General features: G+C 35.3%; 1 protein-coding gene across 1 annotated transcript in view; it reads left to right on the plus strand.

Annotated features, from left to right (window-relative positions):
- Nucleotides 1-22,880, plus strand: part of TOGARAM1 (TOG array regulator of axonemal microtubules 1) — a 103,009-nt gene that overhangs the window by 27,846 nt on the left and 52,283 nt on the right. The window contains exons 3-9 of the mRNA XM_023546130.2: nucleotides 66-200; nucleotides 3,222-3,530; nucleotides 5,002-5,264; nucleotides 9,218-9,450; nucleotides 12,080-12,180; nucleotides 16,515-16,667; nucleotides 21,154-21,252. Of these exons, the coding sequence (XP_023401898.2) occupies nucleotides 66-200; nucleotides 3,222-3,530; nucleotides 5,002-5,264; nucleotides 9,218-9,450; nucleotides 12,080-12,180; nucleotides 16,515-16,667; nucleotides 21,154-21,252 (1,293 nt within the window). The remainder of the gene's footprint in view (nucleotides 1-65; nucleotides 201-3,221; nucleotides 3,531-5,001; nucleotides 5,265-9,217; nucleotides 9,451-12,079; nucleotides 12,181-16,514; nucleotides 16,668-21,153; nucleotides 21,253-22,880) is intronic.

The raw sequence follows: 22,880 nt of genomic DNA on the forward strand, positions 1-22,880 counted from the left end.
AAGATGTAAATAAGAAATAAAGTTAACTTGTACTTTCACATCTTTTCCCTTCCTTTCTTCAAAAGGTACTACTGGGATTCATCAGACAAATCTTTCTGCAAAGTGTGGACAACTTGGATTTTCACAGATAGGTGGTAAAACTGGAAGTTTGGATTCTGACTTACAGTTTCTGGGGACAACTAATAGTCACCAAGATAAAGGTATAAATTCCAAATTTTTTGGATACAAGTGATTTATAAATATATTGTGGGGTTTCCACATCTAACTTATGTATCATTTTGTGCAATTATGCTTATCACAAAAAAGAAAAGTATGTTGGTTATATTTTTAGTAGCAAATTTAATAACTTTTTTATAATTGTTACCATAAAATAATTTAGTAATCTTGATATAAATATGACTGATTAAAATAAAAGTTTAGAAACTCTCAATACAGTCATTGAAAATGGCATTATCCATTAAGGAGTACTGTGTCAGCAGAGGACAGTTATCTTCCATAACAGTTTTAAATTTTAAGAATATTTAGCATTTATTATGCTCCTTGTTAGGAACCATCACTTCCTGACAAGCTATTATTTCGTATGAGACATAAGAGATAGAAGAAAAGGAAGAGTTTGGAACTAGCTGTCAGTCACATGAATCTTGGATTTTAAGGAGTTTCTTAAATTTTCATGCTAATGAGTTATCAATTATTACTTAGAGGTAGGATCAAATTAAGTATTTCTAAAAGTATTTTAATTTTTGTCATATATTCTTTACTAAAAATTCTTTTTAAAGTGATAAGGAAGTACTTGTTGATTGATGGAAAACTAAAATCATTTGAAATTAGTAAAATAGATTCAGTTAATATAATACTTACATTTTAGATATCTGTTCCTTCACCTACCCCAGAGGACCACGTGACTGCTTAAAGTTTCACTTCATGGTGTTGTTCCTAATAAAATAGTCTATTTTTCTAAATTATATATGTATTCTCTAAATCATGAATCTTAGATGGCTTTGGGACCCCAAAATTGTCAGTATTCTCAGATAAAACATGGTATAGTTTTGTGGTTCAGAGCACAGATTTGGAACCAAACTACCTGGGTTCATATTCTAGCTTTTTAATTTCCTAGTGTATGACTTTTACCAAGTTATTTATTTATACTTTTGTCCTTCATTTTCTCATATATAAAATAGGAATATTACCTACCCCCACAGGACTGTTGTGAGGATTAAATAAATTAATACACATAAAGTGCTTCGAACACCACCTGGCACATAGTAAGTGCTCAGTAAACATTAGTTCTCATCATTATCATCATCACCATCATTATTATCATCATTATTAGATTATCTACATAGAAAATACAATAGCATCCAAAGGAAAAAAAAATCTAATAGCATCTACTGAAAAACTAGTAAAACAAAGAATTCAGCAAGGTTGCCAAATATAAAATCAGAATATAAAGGTCAGTAAAGTTCCTATGTATCAGCAACTTTCAGAATGTGCAATTTTTAATAAGAAATTACGGTATGAACAAAATTTATAAGGTTTCTGGTAATCTAACAAAAATTTTCACACCCTTTGTTTTGAAAGCTATAATAGTTTTTTGAAAGACGTAAAAGAATACCCAAATAAACGAAATAACATAATTTTAAACAGGGAGATTCAATATCAGGAAAATGGCATTTCTTCACAGATTAATCTACAAATTCAATGCCTCTCAATAAAAATCCCAACGGAATATTTTATGGAACCTGACAAGAAGATCCTAAAATTTATATGAAAGAATGGAGGGCCAAGAATGGCCAAGATAATTTTAAAAACCAAAATGGAGGAGGACTTATCCTATAAGATAAACCCAAAAACCAAACTCATTGCCACAGAGTTGGTTCCAACTCATAGCAACCCTGTAGGACAGAGTAGAACTGCCTCATAGAGTTCCAAGGCCATAAATCTTTTTTTAGCATTTCTTTGTTTTTGAACATTGTATTATTTAGGTGAAAGTTTACAGAGCAAATTAGCTTCCTATCCAACAATTTACACACAGCTTGTTTTATGACATTGGTTGCAAACCCATGAATATGTCATCACTCCCTCCACTTCTTCCCTGGGTTCCCTGTGTCCATTTACCCGGCTTTCCTGCCCCGACTGTCCTTCTGAACTTGGCTTTTAGAAAAATGTTGCCCTTTAGGTCTCGTATGATTTATTGTTCTGAGGTGTACATTCCTTACTGGTGTTATTGTTCATTTTATAGGCCTTTCTGTTGAGTGGCTTTAATGTGATCTCTGGAATTTCAGTTCCAAGTCAGAAGGATGTCTATTTATGTATACAAATAGACATAGTCTCAGGGGTTCCATCAGTCTCTATCGGACCAGTATGCCTGGTCTTGTTTATGAGTTTGAATTTTGTTCTACATTTCTCTTTCACTCGGTCTGTGACCTACTGTTGCGGTTCTGGTCAGAACCATCAGTAATGGTAGCGAGGCACCATCTAGTTCTTCAGGTCTCATGCTAGTGGAGACCATGGTTCATGTGGTCCGTTAGTCCTTTGGACTGATAGTTTCCTTGAGTCTTTGGTTTTCTTCACTCTTCTTTGCCCCAGACGGGAAGAGACCCATTGTTGTATCTTAGATGGCCACTCGCAAGATTTTAAGACTCCAGTTGCTACTCACCAAGGTAGAATGTAGAACATTGTCTGTATGGATTATGATACGCCAGTTTACCTAGATGTCCCCCAAGACTATGTTCCCTAGCCCTACCAAGGCCATAAATCTTCATGGAAGCAGACTGCCACATCTTTCTCCCACAGAGCTGCTGGGGGATTCGAACCGCCAACCTTCCAGTTAGTAGCCTAACACTTAACCACTGCACCACCGGGGCTCCTAGTCCTATCAGATAGAGTGATGATGAATAAAACATTGTGGTACTCGTACAAGGATAGACAAATAGGCTAATGGAGCCCATTCAGAGCATCTAAGAATAAACTCAAATATATTTGGGAACTTTATAGAACACAGGGAAAGGATGGTCAGTTTAAAAAGTGGTGCTGAGAAAATTGGGCTATCCATATAGAAAAAAAATAAAATTAGATCTTTGCCTCACACCATATAAAAATGTAAGTACTAAAAAAAAAAAGTACTAGATGTGATAAAAACCTGAATGTGAAAAGCAAAAAAACTTTAAACTCTTAGTAGATGTATATACATAAGTAACATATTTTCTTTTGTTTTATTACAGTGTATACTAGCCTAAATTTTGGCAGTAAGACACAGCAAACATTTGGTAGTCAAACAGAGCGAACTTTATCATACTCTGGTCCAAATCCAAGTCCAGGAACCTTCATCCTTCCATCCTGTCCTCTCTCATCACCTCGAACTAGTCCAAAGCACACGTCTCCTCTTACTGGATCTCCAAAGAAATGTCAAGATAATTCCATTAATTTTTCAAATTCCTGGCCTCTTAAAAGCTTCGAAGGACTGTCAAAGCCAAGTTCACAAAAAAAAATTGTCAGCCAAAAAGCATCTGACCCTACAGGTAGAAATGATGGTAAAAATTAATACATTGTTCAAATATATTTGAATGTTTAAGCTATTACTTTGGAGTTAGTGCATAGGGTTGTTAGATTGTTTTAAAGCTGATATTTACAGTATGTTGAATAGATCAAACGTATAATATAAAACTTAATTGAAATTGTAACTTCTTTCTTATATTGCCACTTAATAAAATCTTTTTTTTGGAACTAGACAAACAATAATACTGAGAGCCTATTAACAAATTTTAGCTTTACCAATGCAAAATGTTATTCATATGTTTAACATTCACTTTTTGACATTTATTGAATGCTTATTATATGCTAAAATTATTTTGAAAGGTTTTCTAATATTTTTTATAAACTAAAATATTCGTTTCTTAGCAATAGCCGACTCCAAAATCTTGAAGTTAGTATATAAGTTCATTCAGGACAGATTCAATCTCAAAATAAAAGGTCTATTAAAGGCAGCCCCTCTGTCTCACTGCTTTTTTATCCCCAGCTTCTGAGACAGATCTTCTAACTTTAAACTACCCTGTAACACCAGTGGAAACCCTGGTGGTGTAGTGGTTAAGTGCCACAGCTGCCGACCAAAAGGTTGACAGTTCAAATCCACCAGGCGCTCCTTGGAAACTCCATGGGGCAGTTCTACCCTGTTCTTTAGGGTTGCTATGAGTCAGAATAGACTCATCAGCTACAGGTTATAACACCAAGGTTCCAGTTTACAACCATAAGGCCAGTTTATTGTATATTCAGTTTCATCACTTAACACTGAACCTTTATTAATTTCTTTCTATGTCTGTCTTTCCTCCGAGATCAAACGTTGCCTTGAACTTTATTCAACTTGTTCTCCCCAGTGCCCAGTATTATTGCTTTGAATATAGTATTCATTCAAATGTTTCTTAAATAATTAAATCAAACCAGAAAAGTAACTCTTCTAATTTATTATGGATTTTATGATAAATATGAGTCATGATGATGTGTATGATAGATATCAAAAATTTAACTTAGTATGTAATATTTTTATTTCACGTGACAGGATTTGAGGTGGCTTATTTTTTTTTTTTTTATTATATTTGTTATATTAGAGGAGCAAACCAAAAACCAAACCAGTGGCTGTTGAGTCAATGCCAGCTCACGGATACCCCTTGTGTTACAGAGTAGACTCGTGCTCCGTAGGGTTTTCAAAGCTGTGACCTTTTGGAAGCAGATTGCCAGGCCTTTTCTCCAAGGTTTCTCTGGGTGGGTTCAAACCGCCAACCTTTTGGTTAGTAGTTGAGTGCTTAACCATTAACGCCCCACCCAGACACTCCCGTCTATATTAGAGGACACTGGTACTTTTATTTTATCTCATCTTAGATAGTGATCTTTATTTCTAATAAAATAAAATGTGTTTTTCTATTTAAAAACACTGTATTGCAAACACTTGTGATTATAACTCCCTCTTCTTTGAAATTATAAAAAGTAAAATATATATTTTTTATACAGGAGAAAATTCTCATGGAAAACCTTCTCCAGTTCAACTTAAACCTGCTTTAATGAGATCACCATCTTCCCGACGAGGCCTAAATGGGACAAAGCCTGTTCCTCCCATACCGAGAGGAATAAGCCTTTTGCCTGATAAAGCTGATTTAAGCACAGTAGGACACAAAAAGAAGGAACCTGATGATATTTGGAAGAATGAAAAAGATAGTCTTACAATTGATCTTTCAGAATTAAATGTCAAGGATAAAGATGTGGATCAAGAAGAGGTTAGAACCAAACATTATTTAATATTTTTAAAAATACTTGTATTTTCTATATATTAGAGCTGTAATTTAAGGAAAAATCAAGTACTTTTAATCCCATAACATTTTTTCTTATTTACGCAAGTATTTCATGTTTATTATAGAAAATGTGAAAAATACAATGAACTGTTAGGAAGACAATTCACCAAATCCTACTACTGAGAACATGCAAATGTATTTCCTTACAGTATTTTTTCTACGCATATATTATTTTTAAAATTAAAAGTATAAAAAATAACAAAACCATCCATGCACTGAAGCCTGCAAAATGAACAACTGTCATACCTCTTTTCTATTTTTTAAATAAATTAAACGTAACGTAGTTCCTTCTCCAGTCCAATTCCTCTCCCTCCTTTGCCAGAGGCAACCACGATTACCATTAAAATTCATGTTTTTGTGTATGTTTTTGTATGTTTTATATAAATATATTAATACTTTTGTGTATTAATTTATGATGTAGTCAGCAAATAGATTTTGGGTTATTGCCAGTGTTTTGGTTTTTTTTTTTTTGCCATCGTGAACAGTGCTGCAGTAAGCATTCTTGGGCATGTCTCTTTTATGTGTGTGTAAGTTTTTAGTTAACTTTATGAAATTGAGAACATACTATTAATTCATCTTTGAATCCTATGTTACCTTGTCTATACTGTGAAAACATATTGCCAATATGATAACTATGTACTTACTAATTATGTCAGAGAAGGCAATATGGTTGCTTTATTTATTTGGCTTCAGAGTACTATATCAATAGATGCTTCCCTTTTTATCATTTCAGTTTCCCTGATTTCAGGTTAAAAAACTGTTTTACATTAGATATGTAAATGAAAACAGTCCTTATATTTCATAGTCTTATTTTATCCCATTTAAGATGTATTACTGATGGTTTACTCAAGTCAAATAGAGTTAATATTAATGCATATTTGTTTTAAAAGGACGTCTGTAATGTTAAGCATGCATAAGACTAACTGATGAAGTACCAAAATCGATGCTACACATTAATGAATTAATTAGCCACACCAACTTCTAACTGCTAGTAAAATCTTTCCTTGATTTTTTTTCTAATTCATTTGTGCTAGGAAGGGAATTCATTTGAAGGGAAGACACATACAGAAGAAGCACTTTTCTGCATAAGACTTTTTATAAGTTTCACCTGATCCTACACATTTTTGCAGTGCTTTTATAACTTAAAAATAGGCTTTTTACTTTTTTTTGTAATTGATTTATTTATTTTTATTGTACTTTAGATGAAGGTTTGCAAAACAAACTAGCTTCTCATTGAACAATTAATATGTGTAATTGTTTTGTGACATTGGTTGCCAACCCCATGACATGTCAGCACTCTCCCCTTTTTGACCTTGGGTTCCCTATTACAGCTTTCCTGTCCCCTCCTGCCTTCTCGTCTGCTCCTGGGCTGGTGTGCCCATTTAGTATGGTTTTGTTTTATGGGCCCGTCTAATCTTTGGCTGAAGGGTGAACCTCAGGAGTGACTTCATTACTAAGCTAAAAAGGTGTCCAGAGACTATACTCTTGGGGTTTTCTTCAGTCTCTGTCAGACCAGTAAGTCTTCTGGTCTTTGTGTGTGTGTGTGTGTTAGAATTTTGTTCTGCCTTAAAAAAAAAATTTTTTTTTTTTCTTCAACTCTCTCTGGGACCCTGTATTGTGATCACCATCAGAACGGTTGGTGGTGGTAGCCAGGCACCATCTAGTTGTGCTGGACTCAGTCTGATGAAGTCTGTAGTACTTGTGGTCCATCAGTCATTTGCACTAATCTTTCCCTTGTGTCTTTGATTTTCTTCATTCTCCCTTGCTTTACATGGGGTGAGACCAGTAGAGTATCTTAGATGGACGCTCACAAGCTTTGAAGACCCTAGACACTGCTCAGCAAAGTCGAATGTAGAATATTTTCTTTATCAACTATGCTATGCCAATTGAGCTAGATGTTCCCCAAGACCATGGTCCCCATAGCCCTCAGCCCACTAATTTGGTCCTTCAGGGAGTTTGGATGTGTGTGTGGAGCTTCCATGACCTTGCCTTGGACAAGTTGTGCTGAAAAATAGCCTTTTTTCTATTAATGAATAATCAAAAGTTGAATTTTTTTTTAATAATTATTTGTAAATACAGGAGAATACTATTCAGCCTTCTAAGGATTTAATACGGTGGTGGCCATACTACCGAAACAACCTGTATAATTGTTTAAAATGGCCTATCCATGCTTAGATGCTGATATGGTGTCTCTTATTTATCATTTTATAAGTTGATCATCGTTTATCTTCTTCAGTGTGAGGTGACTTTAAAAGAAAGGCACTACATGGATTAGGATTGTATTCTTATATCACAAAGGAAAGTACATTAATTTTTCAGTTCAATTATACTTTTTTATGAATTTTTATATTGAAACTGATATTTACATTATTATAGCACTTAATGATGTCTACCCAAAACCCAGTGCCACTGAGTCGATTCTGACTCATAGTGACCCTATAGGACAGAGTAGAACTGCCCCGTAGAGTTTCCAAGGAGCGCCTGGCGGATTCCAACTGCCAAGCCTTTGGCTAGCAGCTGTAGCACTTAACCACCATGCCACCAGGGTTTCCTAATGATGTCTAAAACACTTATATTTTTATTACTTATTCTTTACAGTAACCCCTTGAATTAAGTAAGGCAAGATCTATTTGTGTGTGTGTGTATGTATGTCTGTGTGTGTATTTCCAGAAGGGACTCAGAAATGTCACATGTTGCTCAGGGTCAAACATTAACTGGTAGAGTTAGGATTCAAATCAAGTTCTCCTAACTCCATGTTCTGTGTGGTTTTCACTGTACTACGCTGCCATAACCCTTTAAAGGGTTTGTTGAGCCGCCGTCCAAGTATGAAGGCTTAAGAAATTTATGGAAGCTTTCATTATGGAAGAATCAAAATGCAAACAAAGCATAGTTTATAAATGTTTCTATGTTCAGTAAGGTTCTATTCCCAACAATATATAGCTTAATATATTGGTTTGTAATATATTTCTACTCTTCATTTCTAGAAATGCTCGACTTCATAAGTCATGTATAATAATCTGTTATTCTCTCACCTCTAACAGTTGCAAACTTCAGACTTTAGAAACTGATTGTTTTTGTTTAACCTTCTCATGGAACTGCTAAGGAGCCACATCAGCACAACAGTGGTCTACGATTAGCTGGAGCTCTGTAACTTCAACTCTGATGTCTGCTCTCTGATTCACTGATTTATTAACTGAGTGTATGCAACATACTAGCCATTATGCTGGTTGCTGCGATATCATGGTGAACAATAGCTTGAGATTCTTCCTCTCAAGTAGCTTATAACCTAATAGGTTGTTTATAAATAACTGAGTAATGAAATCTGTGTGTATATACTATGTATATTTATTATGTAAATATACTTATATATTTGGGTTGACACAGTGGCTGCAGCAAAATGAGCTCAAACATAGCAATGATTGTAAGGATGATGCAGGACCAGGCAACAGTTCTTTCCGTTATACATAATATGTGTTGGAGCCAACTCAACGGCACCCAACGACAACAGCTTATATATTGGCATCCATGTTGTTAGTGCTGTGCCAGGGAGTGGCTAGCTAGGTACCAAAAAACCAAACCCATTGGCTCTGCATCGATTCCAACTCGTAGCGACCCTTATGGAACAGAGTAGAACCACCCCATAGAGCTTCCAAGGCTGTAAGTTTTTACAGAAGCAGACACTCATATCTTTCTCCCTTGGAGGGCTGGTAGGTTTGAACTGTTGACCTTTTGATTAGCAGCCGAGCACTTTAACCACTGCACCACCAGGGCTCTTTCGGCTGGGTGCAGTTAGTGAAATTTAAAATCTAAGGGTAACTTATATTGATATAAAGATTTATAGTCTCTTGTAAAATTAATTGTTTTGATTCTTTTCTCAGATGCAGAGCTCCCTTCGGTCCCTTCGGAATAGTGCCGCTAAGAAAAGGGCAAAACTGAGTGGCAGTACTTCTGACCTTGAGAGCCCTGATTCTGCAATTAAGCTCGACTTAACTATGGACTCCCCATCTCGATCTTCCTCTCCAAACATCAGCTCTTACAGTGAAAGTGGAGTTTACAGCCAAGAATCATTGACTTCGTCTCTATCTACAACTCCCCAGGGGAAGAGAATAATGTATTTTATTTTTTGGCATGTTAAATGAATGCTAAATATAATTTGTAATCTGGAGTCCTAATATCATATTTGAGAAAAACTTTAAAATCATTGGTATTCTATTTGTTTTTAATTTTTAAATAATTTTTGAAAAGGAAAATTTCATAGATATTACCTTGCTTAGTTTTGGTTTGGGTTGGGGTTGGACAGAGAGAGCACAACCCCATCTGTAACTAGGGCACTTGAATTAATATAAGACCTATCCTCAAAGGACCTGCTGTTTTTGCCTATCTAAAATTTATCCCGATATTCTTTGTCTTCTAGCTCTTTTCTAGATCTCTTGACTTTTTTGCCAGTTGATCTATAGCTAATATTGCTGCTCATTTTTAAACTCAGAACAAATTTTCTCTAATTTATGGATAAAATATAAAATTCACCCAGCCCTTAGCCCACTATTTCTTGTATTTTGTATTTCCATAATTTTGTAGAAGCTCGGGAACCCATGCCACAGCTCTCACAGCTCTCTGAGGAGTCTCCCTACAGCAGTAATGCTGGCATTGGAGTCCTGGCCATCCCATGCTGACAGAATTATTTTCTAGCTTAGCAGTTTCACTGGTTTTTCCAGATTACTGCTATAATCTCTAATTTCTCTAAAGCTCAAACAATGATCCCACCACTGATTTCTAGGCACCTTTGTTACCCTAGTCTAGGGATTTGGGGAATCCTCTCCCACTTTATTTTGAACAAAAACCTGGGAGTAAAATTGCTAGATCGTATGACAGATGTATATTTAACTTTTTAAGTAACTGTTAAACTGTTTTCCAAGATGGTTGTACATTTTACACTCCCATCAGTGGTGCCGGAGTTTCAGTTGTCTCTATCCTTGCTAACTAACATTTGGTGTTGTCAGTTTTTTCTTAATTTTATTTTCCTTTTATTTTATCTCAAACCATGTTTATGGTGGTAATACATCTATTAGATAGTAAATATTTAATATTATTTTTGCTTAAGTGAACTGGAAACACGTAGGTAATCAAAAGAAAAAGATGTTTTATTTCAGCAATTCATAGAATTAAACCCAATTTTTGTGGATAATTGTTAGTGGTTGTCTCATCCCATGATTTTTTTCTCTACATTTTCTTTATAAGTCGCAGCTTATTTTGCAGTGGAAAATTTTTTCTTACTGAATATTTCTTTGTGTAATTGCCCAGGTAGGATAATATATTTACAAAATGAATTTGGAATGGCTACTTGGGCTGGTAAAATAGCTAAGCTTACATTAAATTACAGATATTTAAATACTTATTTATCATTTGTTTTAGACCTAAAGTCTTTCCCTCATCTTCCATGAAGGTGAAATTTTATACTATATACTCCTACACGTGCAAGATTGTATAAATAACGTGGAACCCTGGAGTTGGGGGGTACATTTTATAACATTTAAAATTCATCATTTCCTATATTGTCTCACAGAGTTATCCTGTTCAAGTATTGCACTCTGAATTACCTTTAATGAATTTAGAATTTCCAAAACACATTTAAATTTAGTGGCTTTAGAGCAATCATTCTCAACCAGCTTGCACCCTTCCTTAAAAATCATAGCCAAAGAAAATCACTGTTCTGATAGGAGGCTTTCATCTCTAGGTGAGTTGGGGGAAAAAAATTGTCAAGAGCCACTTTATTTAATTTGTCAAGAACCATTTGTTTAAAGACTGAAATATTTTCTTTCATCCAGGCCAAATACATTAAGTATAAATGTAAATTTGCAGTAATTTTTTCTAGAGAGATTAAACCACCACTGCCATCTAGTTGATTGCAACTTATAGCCACCCCATGGAGTTTCCAATGCTGTAAATCTCTATGGAAGCAGACTGCCACATCTTTCTCCCTTGGAGCTGCTGGTGGTTTTGAAACACCAGCCTTTCGGTTAGCAGTCAAGTGTTTTGACCACTTTGCCACCATAGCTCTTTCTAGAGTGATTATTCTTTTAAAATACTTAACACTGGTTTTTTGGTAGGCCCATTGGAAATATGCCTACCCAACTACTAAGAATTGTACTCCTTTGAAAAATCTCTATGATATCCATCACTGGCTTATTGACATTATAAACACTTAGGAATTTGAAATAGTTCCCTTACATTCAGGTATAACATTCTTCAGTTTGATTTCATTATATCAGGAAAGCACAGCAAAGAATATTCCAAGAGGAAAGCAGCATTTGCAAAACTCACTTGTCGCAGGTCTGTTATAATATAGCCAAGTCTCTATTTTTATGTTATTATATGTGAGGGTGAATATTATGCTGGATAATTAGGGATCATTTGATTTGGCTTTGAAATGGATTCTCTTGGAACAGTTATTTTTGACCCAACCAGAGAGTATACAGTACAAATTGGTGAGTTTTCATCTCCTATGGAAGTTCTCTTCTGAATAACTAAGAGTTGACCATGTATTTAAAAGGTTGAAAGTTCAAAAGGTAAAATAAGATTACCAATAAAAGATATTTTTAGCCATAGTTTTTCATACCTGTTGCTGCCTTATTATCTAAATGTTTTGTGAATTATTAAAAAGAATAAAGGATGTGTGATATAAAAATGTTAAATAGCTCTGAACTTTAAATGTTTATTGAAATTACCTTGTTTCATTGTAGGTCAGACATATTTCCAACATTTGGATCAAAACCTGGCCCAACAAGACTTCCTTCAGCGAAAAATAAAAACTCTCATACAGCTGAACAAAGCCCCAGTGCAGGTATTTGATGACTGTTTTATAAGTCACATTTATAGCAAGTGTGATTTTTAAATTATGTGAAAAATGACCAGAGTATATTTCAGATTTAAAATTTTTGTAGTTTTCAGTAAGACAAATCATTTTTTTTTTAACTCCTTAGAAGGCCATATAGGCAATAATAAATATATTATTCCTGGAAGAAAAAATATTTACCTGAATAATTGATCCCCTTTTAAGCCCATAGGTATACCTGTGCCTGACTCCCACCTCCAAACATTCTGGTTTAATTAGAATGGAGTGTGACCCAGGCAGCAGATTTTTAAGAGCTCCCCAGGCAATTCTAATGTACGGCAAAGTTTGGATACCATGGCCATAGGCTGTGACATCACAGAATAATAATTCCTTTAAAAACAGTATTTAAATAGTGGTTAAGTTTAAAGGTATCTTGCGTTAAGAATTTGGTGAGCTGACCTAGAAGTCTCTCACTTAAAACATCACATTTAGTTATTAGTAATCATTTAGCAGAAAAATTTTTGTTTGGATTATTCAGAAAAATAGTCTGTCTAGAAAGGAAACTACATGTGAGTCATCTTTATGGTTAGTAAAACTGTATTGAATTGTATATTAAATGTGACAAATTGGGGTATAATGCGTACTTTCATTATGATCTCAATGTAAAAGTCCTAACAACTTTAAGGCTACTTTATCTTACATAATTATTACCTCCCTAAAAAACTGTGTCTCTGTTTAATTGTTTGCTAAGATTTTTAATTTCACTCTTCTAAATATCTCTTAATTTCAACTCCTCTTTTTAATCTCTACTACCATTGCTTTAACGCACACTTTTTCTCATTTCTTGCCTATTTACCCTCCTGAAGGAGCCCTGGCAGCACAGTCAGGTGTTTGGCTTCTAACCGAAAGGTCTGTGGTTTAAACCTACCAGCCTCTCTTTAGGAGAAGGATGTGGCAGTCTACTTCCATAAAGATTTACAGGCTTGGAAACCCTATGAGGCAGTTCTAGTCTGTACTTTAGGGTCGTTATGAGTCGGAATCAACTCAACAGCAATGGTTTATTTTTAAAAGTTTTGGTTAACCGAAATTTTCTCCCCAGCCTAAATCTCACTGCCTTCTAATCTGTTCCCCACAATGCAAATCTGACTGCATTGTCCAGTTTCAATCCATTCAGAGCATCCTTCCATGATCTGGCCCTTGTGTTCCTCTCCAGCCTCATCTTTCATTGCTCTCTTTGTATCTTGTGCTCCAGCTAAATGAGACTACCTTCAGTATTATTGCCTGTCTCTTTGTGTTTGTAGAACCTAATTCTTCTGAAGAAATCAGTAATCCACACCACCCCCAAATGAGCTCTGAAAACAAAGCTCAGTTGCTTTCTCTGGGAAGCACTCCCTAGTTTATAAACAAAATTGATTGTTACCTCTTCTGTGATACCATTACGTCTTATATCAACCTCTATTACAGTGGTATTACAATTATTTTACTTTTTTTTTTTTTTACTGTCAGATTCTGAACCCCAGAGATTATTTCCCTTTGAATATTTACCAAGTGCCTGCCATAATCCTGAATGCCTGGTTCAGCCATGTGTGCCTGGTGTACTGGCTTGCATGAAGCTAGTGTTGAGCAAAGAGATAACTTACTCTGCTAGGCACAGGAAGAGTGTGTATGGGCTTTGGAGTCTGACACACCCCAATTAAAATCCCATTTGATACTTAATAGCTATTGTCACACTCTGCAAGTTACTTAAAGGCTTTGAAACTCAGTTCCATCATCTGATAATATAAACCTTGAGAAGGATAGTGAAGATTTAAATATATATAACATATACAAAGCATGCATGGTACGCATCAATTATTTGTCTTCCTTATGAGGGAAATGCAAAGAAATAGAGTGCATAAATATCCTGCAATCCTTTCTTTAAGGCTGATCGTCCTAATAAATATATTTTATAATTTTATAAATATCTATGTAAATTTGAAGAGACATGTAATTGCTACATCATATCTAGTTTATAAAGATGGATGCTTCTTTTGGAAGAATGTCTTTGAAATGGGAAAAAGAATGGATTTTGAAAACCTGGATTTGAGTTCCCCTCTGATCCTAGCTGTATGACTTTGTGACTCACTTAAATCTTAGTAGGGTAAAAGGTCTTCCAGTGCATACTTCTATGTGCAGTATTCAGTGTTTTCCAAACTTGCCTAATCCTAGAAATCACCTGGGGTGCACGTTACAAATAGAGGTTCTGGGGTTTCATCTCCTTCATACCTCTGAAATTAATTTCCAGGGTTAGATATCTATATTTTAAACAAATAACAAGTATTTCTGGAATCAGGTTTTGGAAACACCGCTATTAATGAATTCACTATAAGATACTCTTGGTTAAATTCAGCATGCTCTAAACTATTAAGTTGCTAATGATTTAGGATTTTATAAATTTGGATTTACATTTTTTGTTTGTGGGATAAGGTTTGTTTTATTTTCAGTGAGCAAGTGCTTTCTACAAGTTTAAAAAAAAGTTTATTGGTGTTTAATTACTAGAACATAAAAATGATAATGCTTAGAGTAAGGATTAACTGAAGAACAAGAACAAAAATAATAATCATGTAAAATTATAAATGCAACATTTCCACTAAAGGTTTCCACATACATCCCACCGTTACCTATTACAGCATGGTGTGCTCAATTTTCTGAATAATGTTATATTAAACTTTTCTTCATGTAGCATGAGTTTAGTGTCACCGTTATTAGAAAACATTTCTACCCAAAGCCAGTATCTCCATGTAGCTTACTATATGAATTAATGATCAAAACTAAGAAGAATTCAGGAAGATACTCATTTACTTCAGAAGTTCTGTCATTTACCATCAGATATTTTTTGAATTTTTCTCTGTGAACTGACTTAGTGCCCTTTACTCTGCAGTCTTCTCTAACCACACTACCACCAGTCTCCTCCTTTCCTCCCCCCATCCTGGTTTCTGTTAAAATACCCGCAGCATTGTTAAAGCCGAGTTGTATTTTACTATTATTATTGCTTGGAAAGTGCTACAGCTGCTAACCAAAAAAAGGGTCGGCAGTTCGAATCCGCCAGGCGCTCCTTGGAAACTCTACAGGGCAGTTCTGCTCTGTCTTATAGGGTCGCTATGGGTCGGAATCGACTCGACGGCACTGGGTTTGGGTTTTTTTTATTATTATTATTGCTTAATGCTTTATATAGAAGCTATATATATAAATGGAAAGTGACTTACCTATGTATCATCTGAGATATTTTATGATTTTAACAGCTACAAGGTATTAATATAGGTGATCAGTTTAAACATGTAAGTGTAGATTAAATTTTTTACATTTGTTAAAAGGAGGCTTACATTAGGGTTTTTGGTTTTTGTTTGGTTTTTAATTAGGATATAATAACATTTGGGTATTTACTATGTGGAGCCCTGGTGGCACAGTGGTTAAGAACTTGGCTGCTAACCAAAAGGCCAGCAGTTCGAATCTACCAGCCAGTCCTTGGAAACCCTATGAGGCAGTTCTACTCTGTACTATAGGGCCACCATGAGTCGGAATCAACTCAACGGCAACGGGTAGGCACTGTGCTAAGCCCTTTACATATATTTTTCTCATTTAATCCTCACAACAGTCCAGAAGAGTAACTAGTATTATCCCCATTTAAAAAAGGGGTTAAGTGTTTTCCCAGGTTCTCTCATCAGTTTAACGGGCTGTACTATGATTTAAACCAGGAACATGAGCCCAGATTCCAAAGACTTAATCACTTATGTAGTTTACTCTCTCACTAGCAACCCCAGTATAAACCCATTACATGGGATGGGGTTGGGGGTAGGGAAATGATAGAGACGTCTCTCAGTCCACAGATTTTAAATTCTGGATTTTTAAAATTTTCTTTTTTGTATAAAGTTAAGATATTTCACTTACACGTTAAGTGCCTGTCGTATTTTTAAAGCCTATATACTTATCTTTCAAACATTGAATTTTGTGTTTTTCCTTGTAATTTTAAAGCTTTTTTATGAAATTTTTATTATAGCTTGGAAACCCTAGTGGCGTAGTGGTTAAGTGCTATGGCTGCTAACCAAAGGGTCAGAAGTTTGAATCCACCAGGCGCTCCTTGGAAACTCTATGGGGCAGTTCTACTCTGTCCTATAGGGTCGCTATGAGTCAGAATTGACTAGACAGCACTGGGTTTGAAAAAGGTTAAAACTTTTAAAATTTGTAACATTATGTTCTGACTTTTTTAAAAGATTAGGAAAACGGATAAATTTAAAGGGGAGATATTTACCTATCATATAACATTACCTAACTCATTCAAATGAACATTTTTATTTATTTTATAGGGATCACGGCATCCAATGTAAGCATAATTGGTCAACGTATGAACTATGGGTATGGCTGTGGCAGTTTTGAAGATGATAAATCATATGACGTTTCACCTAGTATTCTAAAAATACAAAATAAGGAACACCCAAAACATTATAAGCATCCAAAAGGTTAGTAAATTTCATGATAAATTGATTTTTAAAAATTGAATGTCTTTAAGTTAGAATCCTCTCTAACCATATCAATAAAAAAATCAACTGAGAATTACTAGTTTTGAGATTTTTTTCTTGCCCTTTTGCTGATAAGTTGTTGTCCAAATAATTTTGCCAAATAGGGGAGTTCACAGGTTTGTGTATTGGTTTATGGCCTTGCCTAAGGAGCCAATCTGGGTAGCAAGTGTCCAGGAAGTTAAAACCAGGGAATCTCTGCTAACTACAGGCCCCAAAATACACACACACAGATTTTAAAAGATATTTTACCCCTAAAATGGAGTGGAGATAATCATGTGAGTAGGTGACTCCCAGATGCCTAGTTAGCTTGTTACTATGGAGTAAAGCTGTGGCAACAGGAGTATTAATTTCCCTGTGGTAGGATTTGGGAAGGCTTCTTTTTTATCACTAACTATTGTTAACTATTACATTCGTTTTTCTTTTTTAATTGAGTAGCAAGTAGCAGCGCTGTAACTGCTCTGATCTTGTCTTCAGAGATTTCATTATAGCTGCAATTTTTTATTTTCCCTTAAGAGTGGAAGTGTGTGTGTGTATAGAAATAATCCAAATTGAGTAAGAGGGAACTTGATTAGAATATTTTTCTTGTAAATTTCTTAAAATTTAATCTGTGATATAATTCATTGTATTTGTTGACGGAGATCAGTTTTCCATTGTTTTTACAAAACTAAAGAATGACAAGGTTTTTCCATACTTACTTACATATTTTATCTTATGTAAAGACAATGAAGAACAAAAATACTTTTCTTCTTGAAGGTAACTCTTATTCCTAATGTATCACAATTTTTCATTATCTTTTTAAAAATTGTTTTGAAATAATTGCTGAATATGTTCATATACTGCTAGTGGCATTCTTTTTTGGACAGCAGAGCCCTATCCTTTTAAATTTTTTGACCAATACTTAATTCTACTCTAGGAAATTACTTTGCAACTCATATTTCCAGCCTTACACCAAACACTAATTAGATACCTGGCCAACAAAATTCAAAATGTTCAAAACCAAACTTAAATTCCTTTCCAGACTGCTCCTCTTTGCTGTCCATTTTTATTTGTAGCATTTACTTTTCCCCAATTTTGGTGACTTAAAACATTAGAATCATCTTTGTCTACTTCTCACCCTCAAATTTAGACAATGGCCAGCCTCCCACTTCTAAGTCTAATTTTATATGTCTGCTGCCACAGTTGTAATTTGGGCTTTTATTACCTCTTCTCTGGATAATTATACGAGCCTCCTGGTAAGGCACTCTGCCTCTTACTTTCATCCCTTTTTAATTCAGGCTGCATGCTCTTCCAGAATTATCTTTCTAAAGTATAGTCAAAACCTTGCACAGTTTCCTACTTCCTGCAGAATAAAGTTTCTAATCTGTAGTTTGATTTTTAAGATCCTTCTGAGAATCTTGACTTTGTATAACTTTCTTGCTTTACATCTTAAACTGTTGTCGTTCAGTCAATTCCAACTCATAGCAACCCTATAAGACAGAGTAGAACTGCCCCATAGAGTTCCAAGGAGCAGCTGGTGGATCCAAACTGCTTACCTCGTGGTTAGCAGCCGAGCTCTTAACCACTGTGCCATCAGACCTCCACATTACCTCTTACTGTTCCTTTTTTCATGCCATATGCCAGCATTCTTAATACTAGAAATTTATTTAGTTTGCATGTAGAGTCTACCTAGAGTGTCCTTTCCCAGTCTTAATGTGTTCAGATCTTGTAGCTTTTTGAATACTAGCTTAAAAGCCACTTGATCAGAAATCTTTCCCCATTTCCCTGTTCTGGAGTAGCCTTTTCTTTCTGTGTTTCCTCATCCTACCCACAAACCCCAGTGCTTCCTCATCCTACCTTACAGTTAATTATTCATTTGTGTCTCATTTCATCCATACCAAATTATTACTTAAGAGTAAAGTTACTGCCCTATTCATTTTTATATCTCCATTCTGCTTTGTATGTAATGGTGCTCAGTGAACACAGGTTAAACGAATGGAGTGCTGATGAGCCAATTGAAACTGTAGCTTTGGGCAAAATCACTCAAAAATTACACCCTCGGTGGCTTCTATCAGAAAAACAGAACATAACAAGTATTGGTGAGGATGTGGAGAAAGTGGAACCCTCATCCATTGTCGGTGGGTTTGTAAAATGGTACAGCCACTGTGGAAAACAGTGTAGCAGTTCCTCAAAAAGTTAAGCATAGAATTGCCACATGACCCAGCAGTTCTACTCCTAGGTATGTATATACTCAAAAGACTTCAAAGCAGGGTCTCAGACAGATCCTTGTATACTAACGCTCATTGCAGCATTATTCACGGTAGCCAAAAGGTAGAAACAACCCAAGTGTCCATCAACAGATGACTAAATAGAGAAAATGTGGTATGTACATACGATGGTATATTATTCAGCCATAAAGAGCTATAAAGTTCTGATACCTGCTACAACATGCATGAAGCTTAAGAATATGCTAAGTGAAATAAGTCAGGCACAAAAGGACAAATATTGTATGGTCCCACTTGTATGAAATATCCAGAATAGGCAAATGCATAGAGACCAGTTTGTTAGTGGTTACCAGAGGCAGGTGAGAGGGGGGAAAGGAAGAGTTAGTGCTTATGGGGTACTGAGTTCCTGTAAGGGTATGTTGGAAAAATTTGGAAACGGGTAGTGGTGATGGTTGCACAACATAAAGAATATAATGTCAACGAATTGTGCACATAAGAATGGTTGAAATGGTGAATGTTTTGTTATATGTATTTAACCATAATAAAAAATTTTTTTAATTACATCCTCAAATAATACTGAGTGCAATGCTGAATGCGATAAAAAGGCTCCCAAAAGATATATGTGAATAGATTCATTTTACAAAAAACTTAGACTTTTTTTGGATTAGCTTTCAGAGCCAGCTCCTCTTCCCATTCCTCTCCTCTGTAAGCTGCTTTTTGAACTTGCCTATTTTCCATCATAATAACTTGGAGCCCTGATTAATGACTTCAGAAGGTGATTAATGATGGATGCTTGGAGTGTCAGGAGACTAGATCGATCCCACGTGTTAACATTTACTCTACTTAAATGAACCAGACAAATGTAAGAAGGAGAGATTACATAACAAAGAATCCTTTAAACATTATATATATATGTGAATTGAGACTTAACATTTCTTTGCTCAGAAGAGTGAAAAAAGTAAAAGTACCATTAAAAATGATTAATTGCATTAGTTTTTCTAATAATGAAATTAAACTACTTAGCAATAACATGCCCTTGTATTTCTTTCCTCATGAAATTTGCATAGTTATTCAATCATCTCTTTACTGTTTATGTATAGATTTTATGCTTGTGGACTGTTTTTGGGGGAAGTTATTCCATCTACTAAAATATGCTTCCCTTTATCGCTGAATACCTTTCTGGGCTACCGGATTTTTCTGTCAGCTAGTATGTGCTGTAAGAATCCAGACTAATTTTGATTATCCCATATTATACTTAAATAAGATGGTAAACGTGAAAAATTATCACCTGCAAGGGTTTCTTTCTTTAGTCTCTGCCATGTTCACATAAAGCCAAAACAGTCATTTGCTTTAGCAGGTTAGCAAAGTAATCTGTATGCTTACTTTTTAAAAAATCAGTTTTTTGATCAAATTTACCAATAGTTAACTGCTTTACTTTCATTGACCCTAAAATAATTTTGCTTTTTCTTGTTTCTGCCCTTACAATCATCTAACATATGTTTATTGAGTACCTATTATGTGCCAAACATTACTAGTGTCTAGGAAAAAATGATAGTAAAGAATAGACATAGGTCCTATCCCCATGGATCTTACAGCCTAGTAAGAGAGAGAAATCATCACAAATTGAGATAAAAGTTAGCCTAGATAAATACAGGGAGCTGTGAGATTGACCTAAGCTGGTTTGGGAGGTTAGAGAAGGCTTTCCTTCATAATTATGTCTTTGTTCTAGATTGTTATACTGTGACTATTTGCTTGTATGTCTCTCCCAAGGAATCCTGGTGGCATGGTGATTAAGTGCTCAGCAGCTAACTGAAAGGTTGGCGGTTCAAACCCACCAGCAGCTCTGGGGGTGAAAGATGTGGCTGGCTACTTCCATAAAGATTACAGCCTTGGAAACCCTATGGGGCAGTTCTATTCTGTCCTGTAGTGTCATTATGAGTCAGAATCAACCCAGTGGCAATGGAGTTTATGTTTCTCCCACCTCTAACCCTGAAGTATGCGAGCTCCTTAAGGGAAGGAAGATTTTTTTTCTCTCTAATGCCTGGCCATAGTAGGTCTTTTAATTATAAATATTTATTGAATTAGTGGATGTATGTGAATATATAAATTATAAAATCTTTGTATGAAATAAAATTTTAGTTTTAAAAGGCCAAGTTGCAGTATCGTAAAGTGTCATAATATTTGTAAAAGTGGGGTCTGTATTTTTTTGTTTTTGTTTTTTTTAGGATTTACAGGGTCAGCATCAAATTTACAGCAAATTTCCAGTTTTGACTTGACATCCACAAATACCTTATCAGAAGACTCAGTAGTAGTTGTTGGAAAAGGTATTTCGAAGTTATTTAGCTTTTTAACTTCATGTCCTCTTCACGCTTAAGCAAAGTATATCAGTAAAGAATAGAGAAGAGTATAATATAGGTGTTGAATAGAATTTGTTTCTCAAAAATTATTAATTTGAAAGAATTAGAAGTGAATACTTACCTTCACATTTCTACCTTCTAAAAAACTAAATTTATTTCAGTAGTTTTCAGACTCAGGAAGCATCAAAAGTAGATGGAAGAGTCACTGTACCAAAAAGAATTGGTCGATGCTCAGCCATTTCAGGAGACAGCATATGATCAAGAATCAGTGGTACTGAAGGAAGAAGTCCAAGCTGCATTGAAGGCGTTGAGGAAAAACAAGGCTCCAGGAATTGACGGAATACCAATTGAGATGTTTCAACAAACAGATGCAATGCTGGGAGCACTCACTTGTCTGTGCCAAGAAATTTGGAAGACAGCTACCTGGCCAACCAAATTGGAAAACCAAAAAAATCAAACCTGTTGCTATCAAGTCGATTCTGACCCATAGCGACCAAATGGAAGAGATCCATATTTGTGCCCATTCCAAAGATGATCCAGCAGAAAGCGGAAATTATTGAACAATATCATTACGACTTGCAAGTAAAATTTTGCTGAAGATGATTCAAAAGCAGTGGCAGCAGTACATCGACCAGGGAGCTGCCAGAAATGCAGGCCAGATTCAGAAGAGGATGTGGAACAAGAGATATTATTGTTGATGTCAGATAGACCTTGGCAGAAAGCAGAGAATACCATAAATATGTTTACCTGTGTTTTACTGACTACACAATGGCATTCAGTTGTGTGGATCCTAACAAATTATGGACAACATTGCAAAGAATGGGAATTCCAGAACACTTAATTGTACTCATGAGGAACCGTACATAGACCAAGAGGCAGTCACTTGAACAGAACAAGGCATTACTGTGTGGCTTAAAATCAGGAAAGGTGTGCATCAGGGTTATATCTTTTCACTATATTTATTCAATTTATTATGCTGAACGGATAATCCAAGAAGCCCGACTATATGAGGAAGAACACAGCATCAGGATTGGAGAAAGACTTATTAACAGTCTGCGATATACAGATGACCCAACCTTGCTTACTGAAAGTGAAGAAGACTTGAAGCACTTACTGATTAAGATCAAATACTCCATCGTTCAGTATGAATTACTTCAATATAAAGAAAACAAAAATCCTCACAGCTGGACCAATAAGGAACATCATGATAAATGGAGAAAATATTGAAGTTATCAAGGATTTCATTTTACTTGGATCTACAACTATCGCCCATGAAAGCAGAGGTAAAGAAATCAAACAATATATTGCATTGGGCCGGCCTACCGCAAAAGAACTCTTTAAAGTGTTAAAAAGCAAAGATGTCACTTGAAGGACTAAGGTACACCAGACCCAAACCAGGGTATTTTCAATAATTTCATATGCATATGAAAGTGAATAAGGAAGACCAAAGAAGAATTGATACCTTTGAATTATAGTGTTGGACAAGAATATTGAATATACCGTGGACTGCCGGAGAAAAAAAACAAATCTGTCTTGGAGGAAGTACTGCCAGAATGCTCTTTGGAAGCGAGGCTGGTGAGACTTTGTCTCACAAA

Source organism: Loxodonta africana, chromosome 10 (assembly GCF_030014295.1).
Source record: "Loxodonta africana isolate mLoxAfr1 chromosome 10, mLoxAfr1.hap2, whole genome shotgun sequence".
NCBI lineage: Eukaryota > Metazoa > Chordata > Mammalia > Proboscidea > Elephantidae > Loxodonta > Loxodonta africana.